This window comes from Fringilla coelebs, assembly GCF_963513975.1.
Source record: "Fringilla coelebs genome assembly, chromosome: Z".
NCBI classification, from domain to species: Eukaryota; Metazoa; Chordata; class Aves; order Passeriformes; family Fringillidae; genus Fringilla; species Fringilla coelebs.
Genome location: NC_140031.1, coordinates 1,396,619 through 1,416,163, shown reverse-complemented (window position 1 = coordinate 1,416,163; position 19,545 = coordinate 1,396,619). Strand labels below are relative to the sequence as shown.

Sequence of the window (19,545 nt, the reverse complement as noted above, 5' to 3'; positions counted from 1 at the left end):
AGCCATTTAAATGTAAGCAACAGGCCTCAGGTCAGCCAGCCAAGTCATACCTGGGTTAGAGATGTCAGTCATACTACCACCTACAGCTACTCCACCTTTCCAGCTCCACACATCCCCATTCTTTGTCTTAAGAGACAAAGATGGAAAGGACCAGGAGACAACATGGGACACTCAGACAACAAGGGATTTGCTTCTGTGCCTGCCCTCCAGCCTCTCATCTATCTAGTCCTTCCCTTTACTTCACACAGCATTTAGGTTTACAGTGCTTAGTTTTATTAAACTCCAATATTTGCTGAAAGAGAAAATGAATGAAGTTGCATTCCAGCTATGGTGCTGGTAACATTTCTTCCCTTTTGCTCTAGCCTTTCACCCAGTCAGCCTGCACAAAAGCAGCATGTCACTTCAGCCTGAGCCACGTCCCCTCATTTGTGACAAACATCACCATCCAGACACCAACAGACAGAGCTTCACAACAGCACAGCTCTGGGCTTCATGTATATTCAAAATCCAAATAAAAATCTAATTACTTAGAAGCAAGCAAAAATTCACACTTTCCTGTAAGGATGCTAATTGAATTTCCATGTAATACAGGAATTTATTTTTCAATAATGGAAATCCATTCTTTTCAACCAGGATGTCTATTCCTAGGTGCCACATTCTTTTCTTGTTAATAGTATTTTTCTTTCCCCAAAGTGAGTCACTCTGGAAAATGCCATTCACTTAAAAGAAAAAAATTGACAAACAACCCCAACTGTCACAAAAATGAATGTTCATGCTCAGTGCTACAACTACCACATACCAATAACTTAAACCTCAATCACGAAAGTACCAAATTACTCAACAATAGTAACTGGCCTCAGGACAAGGAAATAAAACTTAAATCTGCAACAGTGAAAATAGTTTCTACTAATACACTGCTAAGCACATGATCTGTTTGGCTTTGCTCTGCTTTGGCTGGGAAGTCTTTCGCAGAAAGACGGAAAAAGTTTTTGATGGCTTATTCAAAAGGAAAAATAGCCATTTATCAGGTTATGTAAAAATCTCATACTTGTGTTGGAAACTACAGTTTGGCAGAACACATTCAATTACCACTGGGTCTTCTAGAACATTAGGTAAAAAATAACGATGGTATAATCGCATTAAGGGTTTGTCTTTGTTGGTTTAAGACAAAGATTTTAGTCAAAGGCCTCATTAAATCTTAGATCATTCTGTGCAGAGCTTAGCTCCTCTGTGGGTCTACAAAAACAAGGAAGTACAACTATAATCCATAGAAATAAAAGAAAGACGGAAAGACTTCCAAGTTTTTTATGCTTAAAAGTAGAGGAACATTTTCCCCTGTTGAACAAAAATTATTCATTAGAAACTAATTATCATTAGCTGTGAAAATTAAATTATTTGTGAAATCAACCCTCAAAATCAAACACTTCAGTCTATATAGGCAATACTGCAAGTTTGTGTTCTTAAGAATGTACTCAACAAGGCTCAAGAAAACATACTCTGAGCCACATCCAGTGGCATGTGTTACAACCTCCAGTGAGGCTGTAGCACTTCAAAATTACAAAATTAATTATAGCCAAGACTTTCACAGTATTTCCTCCTCACAAAATGGTTTGGGTTGGAAAAGACCTTAAAAATCCTCTTGTTTCAGTCCTCTGCCATGGGCAGGGACACCTTCCACTAGACCAAGCTGCTCCAAGCTCTGTCCAGCCTGGCCTTGAACACATCCAGGGATGGGACTTGTCTTATCCTTCAAAATATTTTTGTCTCACATTCTGCAAATTCAATGTATTCTTTGCATACCAACCACAATAAAAAAATGCAAATAACTAATTTAAAACAAGGTTGCTTAGGAAAATAAAAGCACAGGGAGTTTTATGATTTTATGAGTCAAGGAGCAAAGATTCTGTACAGATCTGCAAGACTGCAATTCTGAAGTGCAAATGTACACAGAAATGCACACAGATATTTTCACTACAGATTAAAGAGAGTTAAGTATCCATCTGATTCTGGGTTTTGGTGCTCTTCAAAGTTTTGCTTCCACAACACATTTTGTTTTCCTTTATTTCCCTCAGAGATCCAGCAAAACCTACCACAGTCATCTCCTAAAAGCACAGTATTCCTTCACACCATGCATATTCAAAAGCCAGAACAACAATTTCTACTTGCACTAATGACTTGTTTATGGAGGTAGTTAATTACCCATCTCCTTCTGGACAGGTGCTCAGCACTCGCAAGACAGGTACCACTTTCTGCAGGGAATATTCTCGTCTCCTAAGTACTATTACTAAATCAGAGTTCACCTGCAGACTCCTTAAGTAAGCATTATATTTAATTTATATATCTTCATATTTAAGCATTGTAGTTGAGAAGACTGACATCACAAATTAAGGCTTCTCCCCTGACAAAAATATTGAAAGGCAAATAAAACTCTTTCAGAACCTGAACTAGTTTGATCACGACACAGAACTTTCATATCTAAAATGTGCGACTCCTATCACGAGTCCATTCCACGCTGAACATAATTCATAAACTTCTCTTTCACCTTTTACATGTCAAAAAGTCTACCAGACTTCAGCAGTTATTTAATGAATGGGATAAAATACAGATTTTCCTTGCAGATGCAGTAAAAAAAAAAATCTATCATCATTTATTTCAGGGAAGGAGCAGGAAGCTAAAGGTGAAAGGGAACAGGGAACTAAACAAAAAGCACAGACACCCTTTCCTCTACTCTTGTTTTACCTATAATGTATCAATATTAAAATAGATTAAAGAAAAATGCAAAATAACATGACAACTTCACAGAACTGGTATTCCAGTAGCCTACTGGAGAAAACAGAACCCCCAGAAAATTGAGCTAGCTAATCAATATTTCCAGACAGGCAGTGCACAGCATTGCCTTTTCATTCTTTTAGTCTTTACACACACAACCAATCAAAAAAACCACAAAATTTAACTATTAAAAGGAGTTTCACACGCCAGGCAATGTAACTCCCCTGCTCTGCTGAACATGGACAATGGTTAAAATTAGTGATCTGATGTCTGAATACTCCCACTCCAAAGTATGGCACAGACATCTGGCAGGACAATGAAAGGGAAACAGTTAATGTGTTATTCAGTAACATGTAATTTATTAACAAAAGCAGCTTCGGATGGATTTAATCCATGAGCAGTCCTGAAAAACAGTTTATAAGAAAGAACAATAGAAAGCCAAAGAATTTGTTGTGCTTTATCAATGCTCTTCATCCTGACTTGTAATGAAGCTCAGTTTCTCCTATCCATCCAATCTGTCCAGGACACCTGTCAATTATCAGAATCAAATTTAAACCCTTCATAACATGGCATCAGTGCATCTAGAAACAAACAGATCATCCTTTTTCCTGACCTATCCAACCATTTTCATGAGAAATCACGCAGCTAAACAACATAGCATGAGAACTTCAGTGCAGGTATTTTCAAAATTATGAAGACTAAATCCCTTACGGAGCTGTAAGTTGTAGGTCTTATTTTAATACTCAATATTACTGCAAAAAAACCTAATCTTTTGAGTCATTAATGTTACAAAGTCTGCGTCTGCCATGCAGAAGGAGGACCATCAAAAAGTTCAAGATCAAAAAACCCAGAATGGTTTGTGTTGAAATGGAAAAGCTTAAAGCTCATCCTGTCCCATCCTCTGCCATGGGCAGGGACACCTTCCACTGTCCCAGGCTGCTCCAAGCCCTGTCCAGCCTGGCCTTGGACACTGCCAGGGATCCAGGGGCAGCCACAGCTGCTCTGGGCACCCTGGGCCAGGGCCTGCCCACCCTCCCAGCCAGCAATTCCTCATTCCCAATATCCCATCTGTCCCTGCCCTCTGGCCCTGGGAAGCCATTCCCTGGCTGCTGTCCCTCCCTGCCTTGTGCCCAGTCCCTGTGCAGCTCTCCTGGAGCCCCTTGAGGCCCTGGCAGGGGCTCTGAGGTGTCCCTGGAGCCTTCTCTTGTGCAGGTGAGCAGCCCCAGCTGTGCCAGGCTGGCTCCAGAGCACAGGGGCTCCAGCCCTGGCAGCATCTCCGTGCCCTCCTCTGCACTGGCTCCAGCAGCTCCAGGTCCTTGTGCTGTTGGAGCCAGGGCTGGGGCAGCTCTGCAGGTGGGGTCTCAGCTGAGCACAATATCTGTTAACACTGTACAAGAAGCACAGCAGCCCACAGGAAGAAGGTACTCAACCTTTAACTCACAGGTTTTGGACTGTTTCTTAGACAGCATGGATGGTCAAGCATCTTTGTCATTTGAAATGTGCTCAAAAATGAACTTCAAAAATACTTTTTAAAGCCTTTTCACATTTATTGCTAAAATAAAGATTAGATAGGAAATTAACATTCTTGTTGACACTCAATTATAAGGTAAAAAGTTATGAATTTCTTACCAACCACTAGATAAAATTTAAAGGACTTTAGGAAAAAGTCAAACATAATTGCTTTTGCTGCTCAAGTTCATTTTTTACATAGCTGGTTATTGACATTCCTTAATTATAAATATTGTCTATCTCAATTTCCATTTCCATAATTCTCTAGAGCAAAGAAGAATTTGAAAAGCAAGAAATACCTCCTTCTCAGCCATATAAAATTCCTTTTTTCTAGCCCTAATCCTTGCAAAATATCAACTTTTAAAACATTGTTACAATACACCAGCTTGCTTCTTGGTTTCCTTTAACAAGCAATTTCCCCTAAAGAATTAAAGAAAAATCATTTTTGAGCCAATAGGTTTTCTCTTCTCTTTTATAATGGGTTATTTGAAGCTGCTCAGGTTTTGGAATATCAGGATAAATGTCAGGGAGATAAATCACCAACACACCTCGTGAAACTTGCTGCTGCACTCTCAGTAAACAAGCTGAAGCATATGGTTACAATTAGGGTTTGTATGACCACAGAAATCAGAAGCTCTAGTCATGAACCACAGCTTCGCTGTGCTGTGCACTGATGGTCCCTGCTCCAAACAGCTGACAGGCTACAGAGAGCTATAGCACAGCTCTCTGCACAACAGAGAGCTGGGCAGTGCCAGGAAGACATCACAGAAAAGAGGCTTTACAAACTTTAAAAACACATAAGCCTCCACAATGTTAAGAAAGAAAAATTTTGTCACTGTCACAAGGGATGAGTGGTGGCAGTCAAGGGTCCCCAAGACCACCAGCCTCTCCAAAAATAAAAGAAAAATGTATAGTTTTACAGAATCTCAGAATGGGTAAAGGTGGAAGGGACCACAGTGGATCATCTAGTCCCAGCTCCCTCCTGCAGCAGGGTTTTCCCAAAGTAATGGCACAGGATTAGGTCCAGATGGCCTGGAATATCCCCAGCAAGGGAGACTCCACACTCTCTCTGGTCAGTTTCAGTGCTCAGTCACTGCACAGGGAAGTTCTTCCTCATGTCCAGGTGCATCTTCCTGGGCATTAGTTCCTCTGCAGGGTCCCACAGAGCAGAGTCTGATCCATGTTCTGACACCTCCTTGCAGATACTGATGAGTCCCTTCAGAGTCAATCAAAGATTTCTCAGAACTATCAAGCCCAGGACAGTATAATGACAGTATAAATTGTTCTTCTGAGAAAGAATGCTTTGCTGTCACTACCATCAGTGCATGTGCAAAGAGCAGAGCTCACAGAGCAAAGCCCATGCTACCTGTACAGCTAGTTCTGACTAATGATGGTTTACGCTCAAAATAATGCTGGTGAAGCTAACAGGACTGATCAAGAATTTCATGGAAATCTCAGGATGGTTTGAGTTGAAATGGGACATTAAAAATCTCATTCCAAATCCCTGCCATGGGCAGGGACACCTTCCACTATCCCAGGTTGCTCCAATCCCTGTCCAGCCTGGCCTTGGACACTGCCAGGGATCCAGGGGCAGCCACAGCTGCTCTGGGCACCCTGGGCCAGGGCCTGCCACCCTCCCAGCCAGCAATTCCTCATTCCCAATATCCCATCTGGCCCTGCCCTCTGGCCCTGGGAAGCCATTCCCTGGCTGCTGTCCCTCCCTGCCTTGTGCCCAGTCCCTGTGCAGCTCTCCTGGAGCCTCTTGAGGCCCTGCCAGGGGCTCTGAGGTGTCCCTGGAGCCTTCTCTTGTGCAGGTGAATACCCCCAGCTGCAGAGGGGCTCCAGCCCTTGGAGCATCATTATTTCTTAATTATACAATTGTTCTGGTTTCAGATCCTTGTCATTCAAAGTCCCAAGAGCTTGGTGGACCTGGGGACAAATGCCACCAGAAGTGCTATTGCTGTATAATCATTCTATAGTCTCACATCCCTCAAGTACACAAAGATAAATTACATTACAAGAAACAGAACATACATGCCACAGTGTACCTCAAAGGAAGTGCCTAAGAGCTCGATAGTGAGTACATCTCTGGTGTGCAGAGACACCTATCAGACACAATGTATTTCTGTACCAACGTGATTAAGGCAGAAGGTGAGTTTTTGTCATAAAAACTTGAAAACTCTCAAAGGCGACACTGAGGCACTGGTCAGGCAGCAGTAACCCAATTTCAAACCAGCTTCTATGGTCCTTGCAGCACCCAAGCACAGATTTTGAGCAGGACGAAGCTGCTCTGGCACGAGTTTGCTGTGCAGCTCTTGCAGACTGCCCCTGCCACAGCTACACAACCAGAACACTCAACTATTTATTCTCAAAGTACCCGTGCTTGAACTACAGCCACACGCTTTGCTCTGTGTCAGGCATATTGTCATGGGAACTAAGTGAAAGATTAAAGATCTGGAAACTTCCTCAATCTTCCCATTCAGACAGGGGAAAACATCACAGTTACAGCATCAAGAGGATGACACTTACAGACTGTAAAGAAGAAGGAACACGAACAGACAGAACTGGTAAAGGAAGCTCAAATGTACATTTCCACTGTGGTGGGCATGAACAAGGCAATTAACCATTGACTAAGCACCAGAGACAGACACCAGATCTGTGACATATCACAAAAAGGATCTGGAAGGTAGAAGCAAGCAGAGTGAAGCATTTGCTAGCAGAAGTAAAGGTTGGTGAAATCATAAGAATAATAAATAACAGACACATCATTAGTATCTTTCTGTGTCTCTCAATTTTGATATATTTTAATGTAGATATTACAACTCAGGCCACACAAAATCGAAGAGGAAAAAAATATTAACATAAAACACTAAATATTAATAAACAGTTTTCTTGTAAAGTTAAAAATTACCATTCAAATGCTTCTCTTAACCAGAAAGTAGCACCAAAAAAACCAGAATAAGCTATAGTGTATATATATCACAGATGTACAACAGATGTCTGATACCTTCAGGTATCCTAATGCTGTACAGCAAAATGCAGAGTAAAGCATATACTTGTCTGATATAACATCATTAATGGCCAGGAATATTTCTCTACTTCCAATCAAAGTATACAGACATGAGAAAACAAGCTATCACTGATCACTACACACTGAATTCTGCAATTTCTATTAATGCTACAACAGTGCATTTGTGTGGCAGATTAGTTATGATGATGACTTGAGTGATTAATGAAGCTGAATTCAGTTACTGACTCTGCTTGAGTTCCTTACAGATACAGCATTGTACCCCTCACATCTATAAACACCCTAACAGCACAAACCAAGTCAATTAGATCCCACTGTTGCAGTAACTCCTTACTTCTGCCAGATGCATCAGTGTCTGGAGTTGTTTTTAATAGAAAAGTATAAACTGGATCAACTATTTCAAAGGAAACCATCTAAATTTACTTATTTTTCAACAGTGTTGAGTAGCACTATCATTTCCCTGTCTTAGAACATCATCTGCTTGGCAGTTCCTCACTCTAACAAGAATTCTATTTTGCAAGCAATAAAATGACTAATTTAAAAAAAAAATTGCTTGTCCACAAAAAGTTGTCTCAACTTAGTTGACTGCAGACTATGAACTGGCAAATGCTAACAAATCTCAACAAAAAAGAAGAGGGAACTTAGAGCCAACAAAAAAACCTTGGGTTTGAGGCTAAGTTGGTTCAATGTGCTTTGTGAACCAAGAATAATTAATTTCTGGTTTCCAATAAATGAGTTTCTAATATCTAAATTCTACTGCCATGCATATTAATGTCATTTATGCTTCACAACACTGCCCCAGATCTAGCAGCACTTTACAATTACTGTGCACACCTACTGAAAGACCACAAAGACAAAGCAAAGTTGACTCAGTAGAGAAAAATCTCCTTTATGAAGTCACAAAAATAAATACCATTATTTTTCCCCTCCTTCCAAAACCACCATTGTTTCTTTAATTATCGGAGCATAACAGAATTGGCAGGACAATCCAATCCAGGTATTTTGTATCCAGGATAGAAAAAGGTCCTTGCACAGAGGTAACCTGGATCCAGTCAGAGGCCAAACCCAGAAGTAATTGGTGTGAGGATGTTGGTTGTGTGGTTTCAGAGTTAAGGAAGCTCATGAGGGGAAGAAAAACAGGCTACGAAGGATGAGAAGCAGGAGAAGGTTAACTGTGGGAAAGGGTAAAATTCTGCTCATATCGTGTATAATTATCACTCCTGCTGAATCACAAGGAAGGAAAAGGAGGGTGGATCTAAAATACGGTGCTTGTAAGAGTTTGTTGATCTCCTGCTGCAGTGCAAGTGACTACAAAATAGGAATAACATTATACATGATAATTTAGATGACTGTGGTATCAAGTAAAATAATTAACAAGTACAATAGTTATTTTTTAGGCCTCAAAATGTCATATTAAAAATACCTTTTTTTTTAACCAGGCTCTTATCTCCTTTCATCATGAGTAGATTCTATTTAGACTATTTCAGTAAATTTACTTTAAGAATTATGTAGTATTTAAAAGGCACTGAGAAACACAGACGTGAGTTTTCAATTCTTCTATTCTTTCAATTTCTATCATGTAAAGATTACAAAACACACAAAAGTAATACAATACAGAAATCACATCAAAGTTTTCCACAGCTGTTCATTGCTCAAAATTCCCTTTTGTTCCCTAACAGACTATCACCTCATGTTGCTGCATCTTCATTTGTGATGTGCTCTACCCCTGTACCTGAGGCTATATGAACCAAAGTATTGATATGATAAGAGTTAATTCAGAGAAAAGACAGGCAAATATGCTATTTACTCTACAATCCTACTGTGCCCATGTTTCACCTATAGTCCAACATCATATATAGGCAAATAATTTTAAAAAAATCCCAAGCAACTGTCTGGGCATGGATAGAAGAAACATTTCTGTTTTTTAACAGGATGTGGTAATCCTTTTTTCCCTTTTCCCAGGCAGGAAATTAGAAAGCCTTTTTAAGCTCCTCTTCTTAAAGCTTTAAATGAAGACACTTAATTTGCTGGGCTACGAGATGGCACTTCAGGTACTCATGAAAGAAGCAAGAAAACAAGCGTAGGCGTATGCCAAGGTAGTTGCTAAGGGAATGGTTCAAGAGGAGTGAAGGAGGTGGGAGTGTAGGAAGAGACAAGAACAGATGTAGGCTGAAATCTTAAGAGTTTGCATTAAGAAATGGAAACTTAATATACAACGGGTAAAATGTCACAGGGGATATCATGTAAGAAGTGTTACAGAGGGAGGCTCAAGTGGTGGCAATATGGATGGATCTACAAATCAGTCAAGTAACCAGAAGAGGGGAAGAAGTGTTTTGCCTGTGGCAGCACTGAGACAGAAAGACTCTAGAGAGATCAGAACTAATAACATAAATAACAACAATTACTCAGGTAATACTATGTACCAAAATATGCAGCAAAAACTGGAAAACTACAATCCAGATATTGAAAACTGCTTCAGAAAAACATGTTAAGAGCAATTTCTCCTTGCAGCTGAAATGAAGGAAAAGAATATACTTGATGGGATTCTCGAACAAAACACTGCAAGGAACAATTTGATTAAGCTGGCGTGCGTGTAAGTGAATCGCAAACCAAGCCACTACTTTGTGCGGGGTTTAGGTTAGGGACACAAGCCAGGCGCGGCCCCGGAGGGTGTAGCCCGGAGCGCAGACGGAGCTGAGTGCAGCAGCCGTGCGCTTTTGCTGCCGCCCAGAGGAGGGACGCGGGCACTGCCTCCGACTGCAAGTTCTGGCAGACCCCTCGCGGCCTGAACTTTAATATTCCCTCAGGAGGCTGCCAGTGAATTGATTTCACAAAAGAGCTAAATAAATAGTATCGGTTTTAACAGCAACTGACTTGCAAAGTGTTCTCTAGTTTATCGGGGAGAAAGAAAATAATATCTACCTTTGCTGTTAGCACTGTATTATGTTTTATTCTCATTCAGTGGAAACAAAAAAACCTCTAGGACAGATTTTAATATACCAGTAAAACACATCTGGTGTGGGGAAGGGAGCAGCCACCAACCAAAACAGAGTGTACAGTATAACAAAAATTAGAAACCTTGTTCTGAACAACAAATGGCCTCAAGTCTTTGCTGTTCTTCAGTACTTCTCTACAGCAAACAGCCTGGGAAAGGTCAGAATCTAGTCATACTTATCAGGAAAAAACATTAGTCAACTTACTGGGAAAGGCACAATATGTTACAAAAATTCCTATCTAGGTTGCTCCCTTGCATCAAAGAACCCTCCTAGGAGGGACCCCTTGGGACCACCTAGCCCAACCTTTTGCTCAAGCAGAGCCACAGAGCAGGTCACCAGATGCACAGAGTAATTGTAAAATGTGCACATAAAACTATTTCTTGCAACACTTTAAGTAACCTACAGTATGTGATTCATCAAATAGGGCACTACTTGGTTGGTTGAGGGTTTTTTAATGTGTCAGTAAAAAAAAACAGGGACTAGGTGATACTTTTACCATCTGCTGTCCTGCAGGTATAATTGGTTCAGATTCTAACACATCTCAAGATGGGCCATGCAGGCCTGTGGACAGCTTTTCTACACTGGTATCACTTGCTGAAAAAAAAAATGGGCTACAGGTGTGTCTGCAAGAGAGGGTACACAGAAGGCAATACTTCATATGGTCTGAAGTACAATTTATAGAAAATCAGACTCACTTGCCACCCCAGATGCAATTCCATAGAGCAGTCCTCCTCCATCTGTTTGCTGCTGAAAGACGTGGGTCCCTGGAGGAGGGCTTCTCTCTTGTCTAATGAAATTATACAGCAAAGTTTTCACAAGTCTGCTGGTGTATGGGAGACTAGAAAGAAAAAAAAAATTTATTTGGCTCACAACTCACGAAATTTGGCACAACAAAGTCCAGGTAAGGTGCAAATGCTACTGTTTGGCATTAAAGATGGTCAGTAACTCTCCCAGTGCTGACGAGACTGGAAGGGAAAGGAACACCGAGGTCTTGCCTGTGCAAAGCTGCCCAGACTTCAGCAAGGGTCTGAAGGACCATTTTCCACAGCAGGATCACGAAAACTGCATTTTGCTTTTTGTTTTTTAAAATACTACTTTTAAAGAAACCATTTCGTTTGTAGAATCATTGTATTCACTTACCTCAAGACACAACTGGAAAAGTATTTATGCAATGGAAAGGAACGCTGTATTTTTTCAGTTTTTACTCCATGCTCTAGTAGCATGGAACAGGTACCAACAGCATCTCTCCACACCCACAATATTTTTGTCTGTTTGTGCAGCTCAGAACCAATCTTAAACACCTTTTCATACCTCAAGGATTCCATAACTCTAGGAATTGCAAAGACCAATGAAAAAATCAACATCACATCAATGAATCTGAAAAATGCCAGTAGAATTTGTTGGGTTTAACAAGAAGGTTACAGTATTTCCAAAATGGAGTAGCGTTTCCACAAAAGCAAGCAGCTGGGTCCCATTCCCATCTGATTTAGGGCTGAAAAGAAGGAGCTCTGTTAGGATGGACCCTTTGACCATCTGTAGAATCCCAGAAGGTGAGGGGCTAATGTGCATGTCCCAAACACCAATAGCTGCATGGTGTGGAGCCAACCAAGCATTTTTGGGAATAACAAACAAGGACTTGGTAGAAACACGCCACAGGAAGTCCAGGATGTGGCTGGAGAAGGGGCCATATGGAGGCAGGGCAGTGTTTTAGGGACAAACCTCCTGGCTATGGCTCCTGCAGAAAGCCCGGCCCAGTGCAGGCGCAGGGAAGGGGCAAGAAGGGCCAGGCACTGCAGGGGGGAAGGAGCCCATCCAAGAGCCCAAAGCCTCCAACCCATTTCCAGAAAGGTCTGAAAGAACCACTGTGAATGAGAACTGACTTGCACAAAAAGTGGGAAACTTCTCCCCAGGGAGGGGAAGATTTAAATGCGCCCCACAAAGCCCAGGGCCCCAGGACATCCCATCAGCTGGATCGACACTGGAGTCAGGACTGGTAATCTTTCTTCTTTCATCCTTTCTCTCTCCCCTCCTTTGATCCAATTTCTCTCTCTGCGTCCCTCTCTTTCTCCCTTTACCTTTATCCAAACCCCACTGTGCTTACACTGGGATATCAGGGACAAACACTGTTTTCCATGCCAAGTGTGTAATCTACTAATAAAATTTGGCAGATCCTCTGACTTTTGTCATTCCTTTTGATCATGAACATCTACGAATCCTGGGTGCTTCCCTCTCCTTAGGGGTGGGATGTCACACCAGTACCACTCTACCTGTTCACATTGCTCTCAATTCCCAGCCACCAAATTCCTACTTCTCTCTCCAGAGGTCAGGCTCCTTGTACTCCCAAATTAGACCTCTTAGACCATATACTAAGTCTTCCCCCAAACATTCCCCATTTTCCCCCAAACCCTTGATTCCTTCAGTCCAGAGACTGAAGTACCAGGATACCCCACACATCCTGAGGCTCTGACTTTATCCTGCTGATGCTTCAGGCTGAAGTCTGCCCTGTGCTCCAAGCTGAGCCTCGCTCCTTCCCCTGCATGTCACAGTAGCATCGGTCTCTTACAGCTAGTAGAAACTTCAGGAAAACAGAAAATAAATGCATTTATGAAAAATCTGCCCACATGGAACTTGAAGTTGAAAGAGGATGAATGGGAGCCTGACTAAAATGCATGTAAGCCACTGTGAAAGCACTTGAACACAACGATCAACTTGCCAGAACAAGTGGTATTACTCACACAACCAAGTCTACCCCAGGCTAAGTGTTCCCTTCAGCTCAGCACACCATGTGTCTTCATCTTTCCAAGGACTGCTATTATCCGGATGGCAAGAAAGCACTAGCATTTCTGACTTCTCTACGCTGCGGTGCTATAAGACTCATTGATGAATCAAAAAACCATCCTGAAAACTAAATACTGTTTTAAGTTAATGAAACTACCCTCAAAATACAAAAACTGTTTCCAAATTAGTCTTACTGAAGTCTGGGCTGTGAGATTTCCACCCAAATCCCTCCAAGAGCCTTTACAGATGTTTGCTTTTATGATCTCTTTTCTTTTGAGCAGAACTAATTTTCTATCAAGATAACACTTTGCTGCCTTCTGTTTTCAGGTACAAACAACCTGAAGAAGCCACCAGCAGCGTTTTCTTTGCCCTCAGGCAGCACCCCAGAGCAGGACATACCATCGACCATGCATCAGGTATCTGTGAATGATGCTCTCTCGCAGAATCTCTTTGTGGAATAATTGGCAGGAGAGGAACACAATGAGAGTTGTCACGGCTTCCAAAGAAATGCTGTATGTAATATCTCTGCAGAATAAAGGGAAAATTACAGAGATTAATCCACTGGGTTGTTTACAGGCTGATTTCCAAGAATACTTGGTAGCTTCACCTGAAGTTATACACTGCATAGCAGAGAGTTTCAACTGGGAACATGTAAACTACAATTCAAGAAACTCAGAATCATTTCATACCAAAAACTGGTGTTTTTCTTAGAAATAAGCACGTTTTTCATACACCAAAGGACAAAACAATGTAAAAAGAGGTATTGCTCATGGCACTCAAGCTGCAATTGACAGACTATACTTCTTCCTCAAAATACTAAGTATCTCTCAGAAGTGTGTCCTTTGTACTATTAAATAAAATTGGCACAAAGCCATCATGCTAAGTGAGGGAATGAATGTCCAGCTAGCCCAACACAGCTCCATCTGCCAAGAAAACTGGATCCCTATGAGAAGAATGTAATATACAAATGCCAGCTCAAGTGTACAAAATGCTCAGGGTATCAGAATACCACATACATTGCTCAGTTTTAAACAGTATTTTTGAGGTAACAGGGAAGTAGACAATTTCAAGGTATACAAGGTATTCAAGATAATCACAAAGAATGAGCTGCAATGCTTAAATACAGACACCAGACAGTTCAGCATAGTTCATTTAGCTCAGGCTGATTAGGAAAGGCTGTGTAGCAGAACAGATGACAAGCACACTATTAAACTATCTTGCGCTTTCTGTTCCCACCTCTGCCTATAATGACTTTGCTACAAATCTGGTTTTCAAAAGGGAGAGAACAACGGCATTTGCCTCCTAAATCAGTAACAAACTGCAGACTGCAAGAAACCTTTTAAAACACAATGAACTAACTTGGATATGAACCAGTATCATTCTTACTTACAACCAAAGATCATTTTTACGTCCTCCAAAATTAGGTACTTCATTTGGTGCAACAGCACCACTCTGCAGTTCATGAGAAATATTGTTATCAAGTATTGTTATTGTTACCACAAGTCCTTTTAATGCTTCTCCCACTCTCACTATTTAATTTCCACTGGATGCTTCACAATCCAGTATTGCTAAATTACAATGGTTTCCCTGCAACAATTATCAAGATTTTCTGACCTGGGACCTACTGGAAATTCAAAATCTGTTTATTATTGTCAAATGCAAATATTTAATAGTACTTCTATTTAAGATTTTTAAAAAATTAAAACACCAAAGAACAAATCAGCATCTATGTTGTTTAATCAGTGGCGCTAAATTTTTCTTTGTTACAACGTCACCTTCCAAAAATTTTATTCTCAACAGTTCAAACAGGTATAGGCATAAAACTAAGTGCACTTTCAAACAATGATGACTTGAAAACTACAGCGCAATGTCCAGAAACAAAACAAATTAACCCCAGAAAGGACTAGATTTTCACTAGTCTCAGGATCAGAGGTGGTGTGGCATAGCATTTTATTTAGAAGAAATCAGTCCAATTTTTAACACAATCAAAAAGCTTAATATTCTCAAGTGAGCTGCCAGATATGCTGTAAACAACACATATTAGTGTCAAGTGTGAAAACAAGAATTTCGCGCATCACAATGCACAGACAACTTAAGTTAAGCTCTTCTGCAGCAGCTCCAGGCCAGAGTTTCTCCAGAATGCAGTTATTTACTCAAAGCCAACAGCAAACTGGAATCACAATTTCCTGGATCACAATCCACAGAACTGCACCACCTCTCATACAAAAATGTTTTTAAAAATGAAGGTTGTGCATATTCACTGTTTTTTATTTTCTCTCACTTCATTTGAGTATTTGAACCCCAAATATTTGAAGTTACGGGTTGGGAAAGGACATACTGCTTAAGTAACATTTTCCTGAAAATCATAATGTCCTTTTGAATTACTTTTACTCTGCAAGTTACCTGACTTTTTGCCCACTCCTGAGGAAGTTCGCCAGTGTAAATGCTGATAATTAGATCAGGCCAGAGGTTACACTCTGATCTGGTTCCACTGCAAATTCATCTGAGCCAGAAGCAAGGCTGCACTAGGAACAGTGCCTGCTCCCTCTCCAAACCAGAGGAGCTGTGCAATCTGCCACCCACACGCATCCCAAGCAAAGCAAAGAAGGATTAAATACATACATAACATCAATTATCAAAGGTTTGGCCACCAGCAAAAAAAAAATTGAGAAATGTTTTTCTATCAAAATAAAAGCAACAGTTTGGGAAAATACTTTTTTGATGTTATAAGAAAAACATTCAGAAACTTATCATTATGACATCGGCTGAGAATACAAGAACAATGTCTCCTACCCCAAGGTGATGAATGAAAAGGGTAACAACTCCATGATATACTACAGCATGCACTGGGTCACTCTTCAGAAAGGAAACAAATTTTGGGGTCTAGTATACTTTTTCTCCATTTCAATCATTCATTAATTTATTTTTATTATAACCCACACAAGTGGAATAGCAAATTTGAGGAAACATTACAAAATAATTTTCTGTTTTGACAAGAATCAGCATAAAAAAATAAACTAAGAGATTACTGTACTGTATTAAGGAAAAAAAATCTGCTTTCAATATCCTTATATAACTCAGATAGAAAAAAACCAGAAAGGTAAATTCAAGCAGTCCCACTTAGTGAGTTATTCTCATTTTCTCTAAGTCCAAAACCCAGACAGGGCACATTTAACTGCAAAAACACTCCACTCAAACCTGTAGAATCTGTTCAAATTAAATCTGCTCTGACATAAACACAAGCAGGGTCCTGATATCTAGGGTAACCCTTCAGGTCCAGTCGCCCTTAATTTATCAGCACAATGATAAAGCTTCAGAGCAAAATTATTTTCTCCACCAAGGATCAAATGCATGCTTTCCTGAAACTCAGGCATTTCTAAAGGATCACAAGAACTACCAGGAACCTCTTTCAACTTCAAAGAACACATTGTTTATTTATATTGAGAGACTATATAATAGGGGTCTTGGTTTTGATTTATTTTTTTATTTTATTCACAGCTATCAGTCATATAGAATGACTTTATGTGGAATTTTGCTGATCTTCAACTTCCCCTGAAAACTGTTTGCTTGCAGAGAAGGAGGAAACTAGAAATAATGAACCCATGTATCAATTATGTGTCAAAATTATTTAGCTAGTTCTTTCAGAATGACTGAAAGAATAACTGCATGTTGTTTTGAGCTTCTGTGGTTTTTTTTTTTTTTTTCATTCTCAAGTGTCTTGCAAAACAAATAAAAAATCAACAGAGCTCAGTTCTGTGTAAAATGGACACCATAAAGCAATGTGCCAAAACATGCAAAAGTCTTTTCTTTCTCTTCTTTTGGATTTTCTCTTTTGAGGATTCATTAGTTATTCTCAATGTTTTCATCTTATTCTCTCCCTCCCCTTTCCAAAGGGAGATATATTCCCATATCAGGTAGATAAGTTAGCAGATACTACAGGTCTGTCTCTCAAAGGACATCTCGAGAAATACACATCTTTCACATGGAAAGAATCTGAGACAGACTGAAGTCCAGAACCCATGGCAATCGTTTCTCTCCTGCATTTGGGTTCTCCTCTTATCCTAGGCAGCTGTCCTGGTACCTTGTATGCAGTGACATCCTTGGACCGGATGGAGCAGGCCCAGGTTCTCCCATATGACACCCGAGCTAAAACTTATTTCTGGCAACAAACCTTATACATAAACATGTACTCTCTGAAGAAAATACAGATCATGTCATATCTATCCGAGATTATGTTAAATTATGAATTCTTCATAGAATGAGGAGCTCCAAAATTCCCCAATATTCCCCAATACTAGCATAACAAATGTGTGTATTTAACAAGTGTTTGGTGTCTACATTTCAATGAAAAACTGATACATCAATGGATTCCTTCCAAAAGCAAATGCTGCTAGATCATTTCAATAAAAATTTTTAAATTAAACAACTAAGGAGTTGTATGATTTATAATCATAAATAAATTAGTAATAGTTAGATAACAGCTTATTAACTCAAAATACAAAAATTAGAATAACAGAATGGTTTGGGTAGGGAGGCACCTTGAAGCTCATCCAGTCCCATTCCCTGCCATGGGCAGGGACACCTTCCACTATCACACTGTACTCCAAGCCCCATCCAACCTGGCCTTGGACACTTCCAGGGATGGAAAGTCCACAACCTCCAGGAAATAAATGCTACTGAGTCAGACCACATTCCGTTTTAATCTATGTTGTCAGGTAGGTAACAGAGATCCTGGGCTCCTCTGAGACCTCTACAGCTGGTTTAAAGCAGCACTGCATTTAGACATACAGTAGTACTGCTTTAGAAGAAATTGGTGCAGTACCTAATCCTTCCAAGATATGGACTGGAGAGACTATCACTTCTCTTCTGGTCTTCCACCAAAAACACAGATTTTTGTTTATTTATTTTATTTAATAACTTTGGTGGCAAACTTGTAAATTAGAATCATCAAATCCTAAGCTGGTTTATTTCAGGAAGGACCTTAAAGCTCATCCAGCTACACCCCCTGACACAGACAGGAACACCTTCTGCTGAACTAGGTCGCTCCAAGCCCGGTCCAACCTTAGCCCAAATACTGTTCCCAAATGATGCAATCACCCCACACAGAACAAGAACTATGGTCCTGTTAAAACCACAACTCCCCAGTATCCTGGCATCTGCTTTATCCATTCAAAAGCATGTGGATGACCTCCTATCAGCATCACCTACCAAGAACTTCAACAATCTACCTATGTGTCACCATCCTGCTGCTGCTGGCTTCTCTCCAAGGCCAAGCACAGCTCACAAGTGCTTTCTGTGCTCCCAATCATTCAGCTTTGTTCCCTGACTGTGAGAGCGAGGTCTGTGACAGAGGAACCAAGGTGAAGCATAGAGGCACCATAGAGGAAAATCTCACCTACGAACTCCAATTAACACTCTGAAGGCACATGCTGTCGTAAACACTGTAATTACTCAGTGAAACGCAGCTATTTCTATATCAGCACACAGAGGCTGGGAGCTCATAAATTATTTCACACCTACAGAGCAAACAGCCTGAACAGTCAGAAACCAAACTCCAAATTTCAACTCCCACCCCTAGACCAAGCCCCCTCCCTGTTCAAATATTTTCCTGAACTTTCACCCAGCCAGAGCTGTCTACTCCGAGTATTAAAAGGTTAAAAGGTAACCCATTTTCTAATTTAGGAGAGTTGCCAAAAGGGCTGATTCATACAAAAAGTCTCAAATCATACAGGAACCAGGTTTCATTTCCCTGCTTCCTGAGGGCCCACCAGAAAGGTGAAAGAGGAGTCACCAAAGAGAATAGGATCAGTTTTAAAAACTGAAAAGCAAGTACAATATCTGGCTATCAGTCTCAGGATACAAGTACAACAACTCAAAGAGAACATAATCTTTCCTCTTGGAAACACTCCTAATTTTACACTCATTGATGGCACATATGCACTGTGGCAGCTGATAATGCTCTACACTCATTACAGCTGACTCCAAACGTTTAGGAGATGTCCCAAGGGGGCACTCAGCAAACACTGACTGGAAGCAGAAAGCATCTCTGACATTTCGTACTGCATCTCCCCCACGTTGGGCATTTTCAACTGGGAGAATAATAGGGTGAGAGATCAAAAAATCCTGGAATGGTTTGGGTTTGAAGGACCTTAAAAATCATCTCATTCAGTCCCTTGCCATGGATAGGGACAACTTCCACTGTCCCAGGTGGTTCCAAAGCCCTGTCCAGCCTAGCCTTGGATACTTCCAGGGATCCAGGGACAGCCACAGCTGCTCTGGGCACCCTGGGCCAGGGCCTGCCCACCCTCCCAGCCAGCAATTCCTCATTCCCAATATCCCATCTGTCCCTGCCCTCTGGCCCTGGGAAGCCATTCCCTGGCTGCTGTCCCTCCCTGCCTTGTGCCCAGTCCCTGTGCAGCTCTCCTGGAGCCCCTTGAGGCCCTGGCAGGGGCTCTGAGGTGTCCC

The 19,545-nt window shown here is 40.9% G+C and overlaps 1 protein-coding gene across 3 annotated transcripts in view; it reads right to left on the bottom strand.

The window, feature by feature from the left end:
* The window catches only part of DYM (dymeclin), a 210,978-nt gene that overhangs the window by 155,963 nt on the left and 35,470 nt on the right, over nucleotides 1–19,545 (bottom strand). For all 3 annotated transcript variants that reach the window (XM_084224957.1, XM_084224955.1, XM_084224956.1), the window contains exons 7-8: nucleotides 13,480–13,605; nucleotides 10,998–11,140 (exon numbers count right to left, since the gene is read on the bottom strand). In XM_084224957.1, the coding sequence (XP_084081083.1) occupies nucleotides 10,998–11,140; nucleotides 13,480–13,605 (269 nt within the window). The remainder of the gene's footprint in view (nucleotides 1–10,997; nucleotides 11,141–13,479; nucleotides 13,606–19,545) is intronic.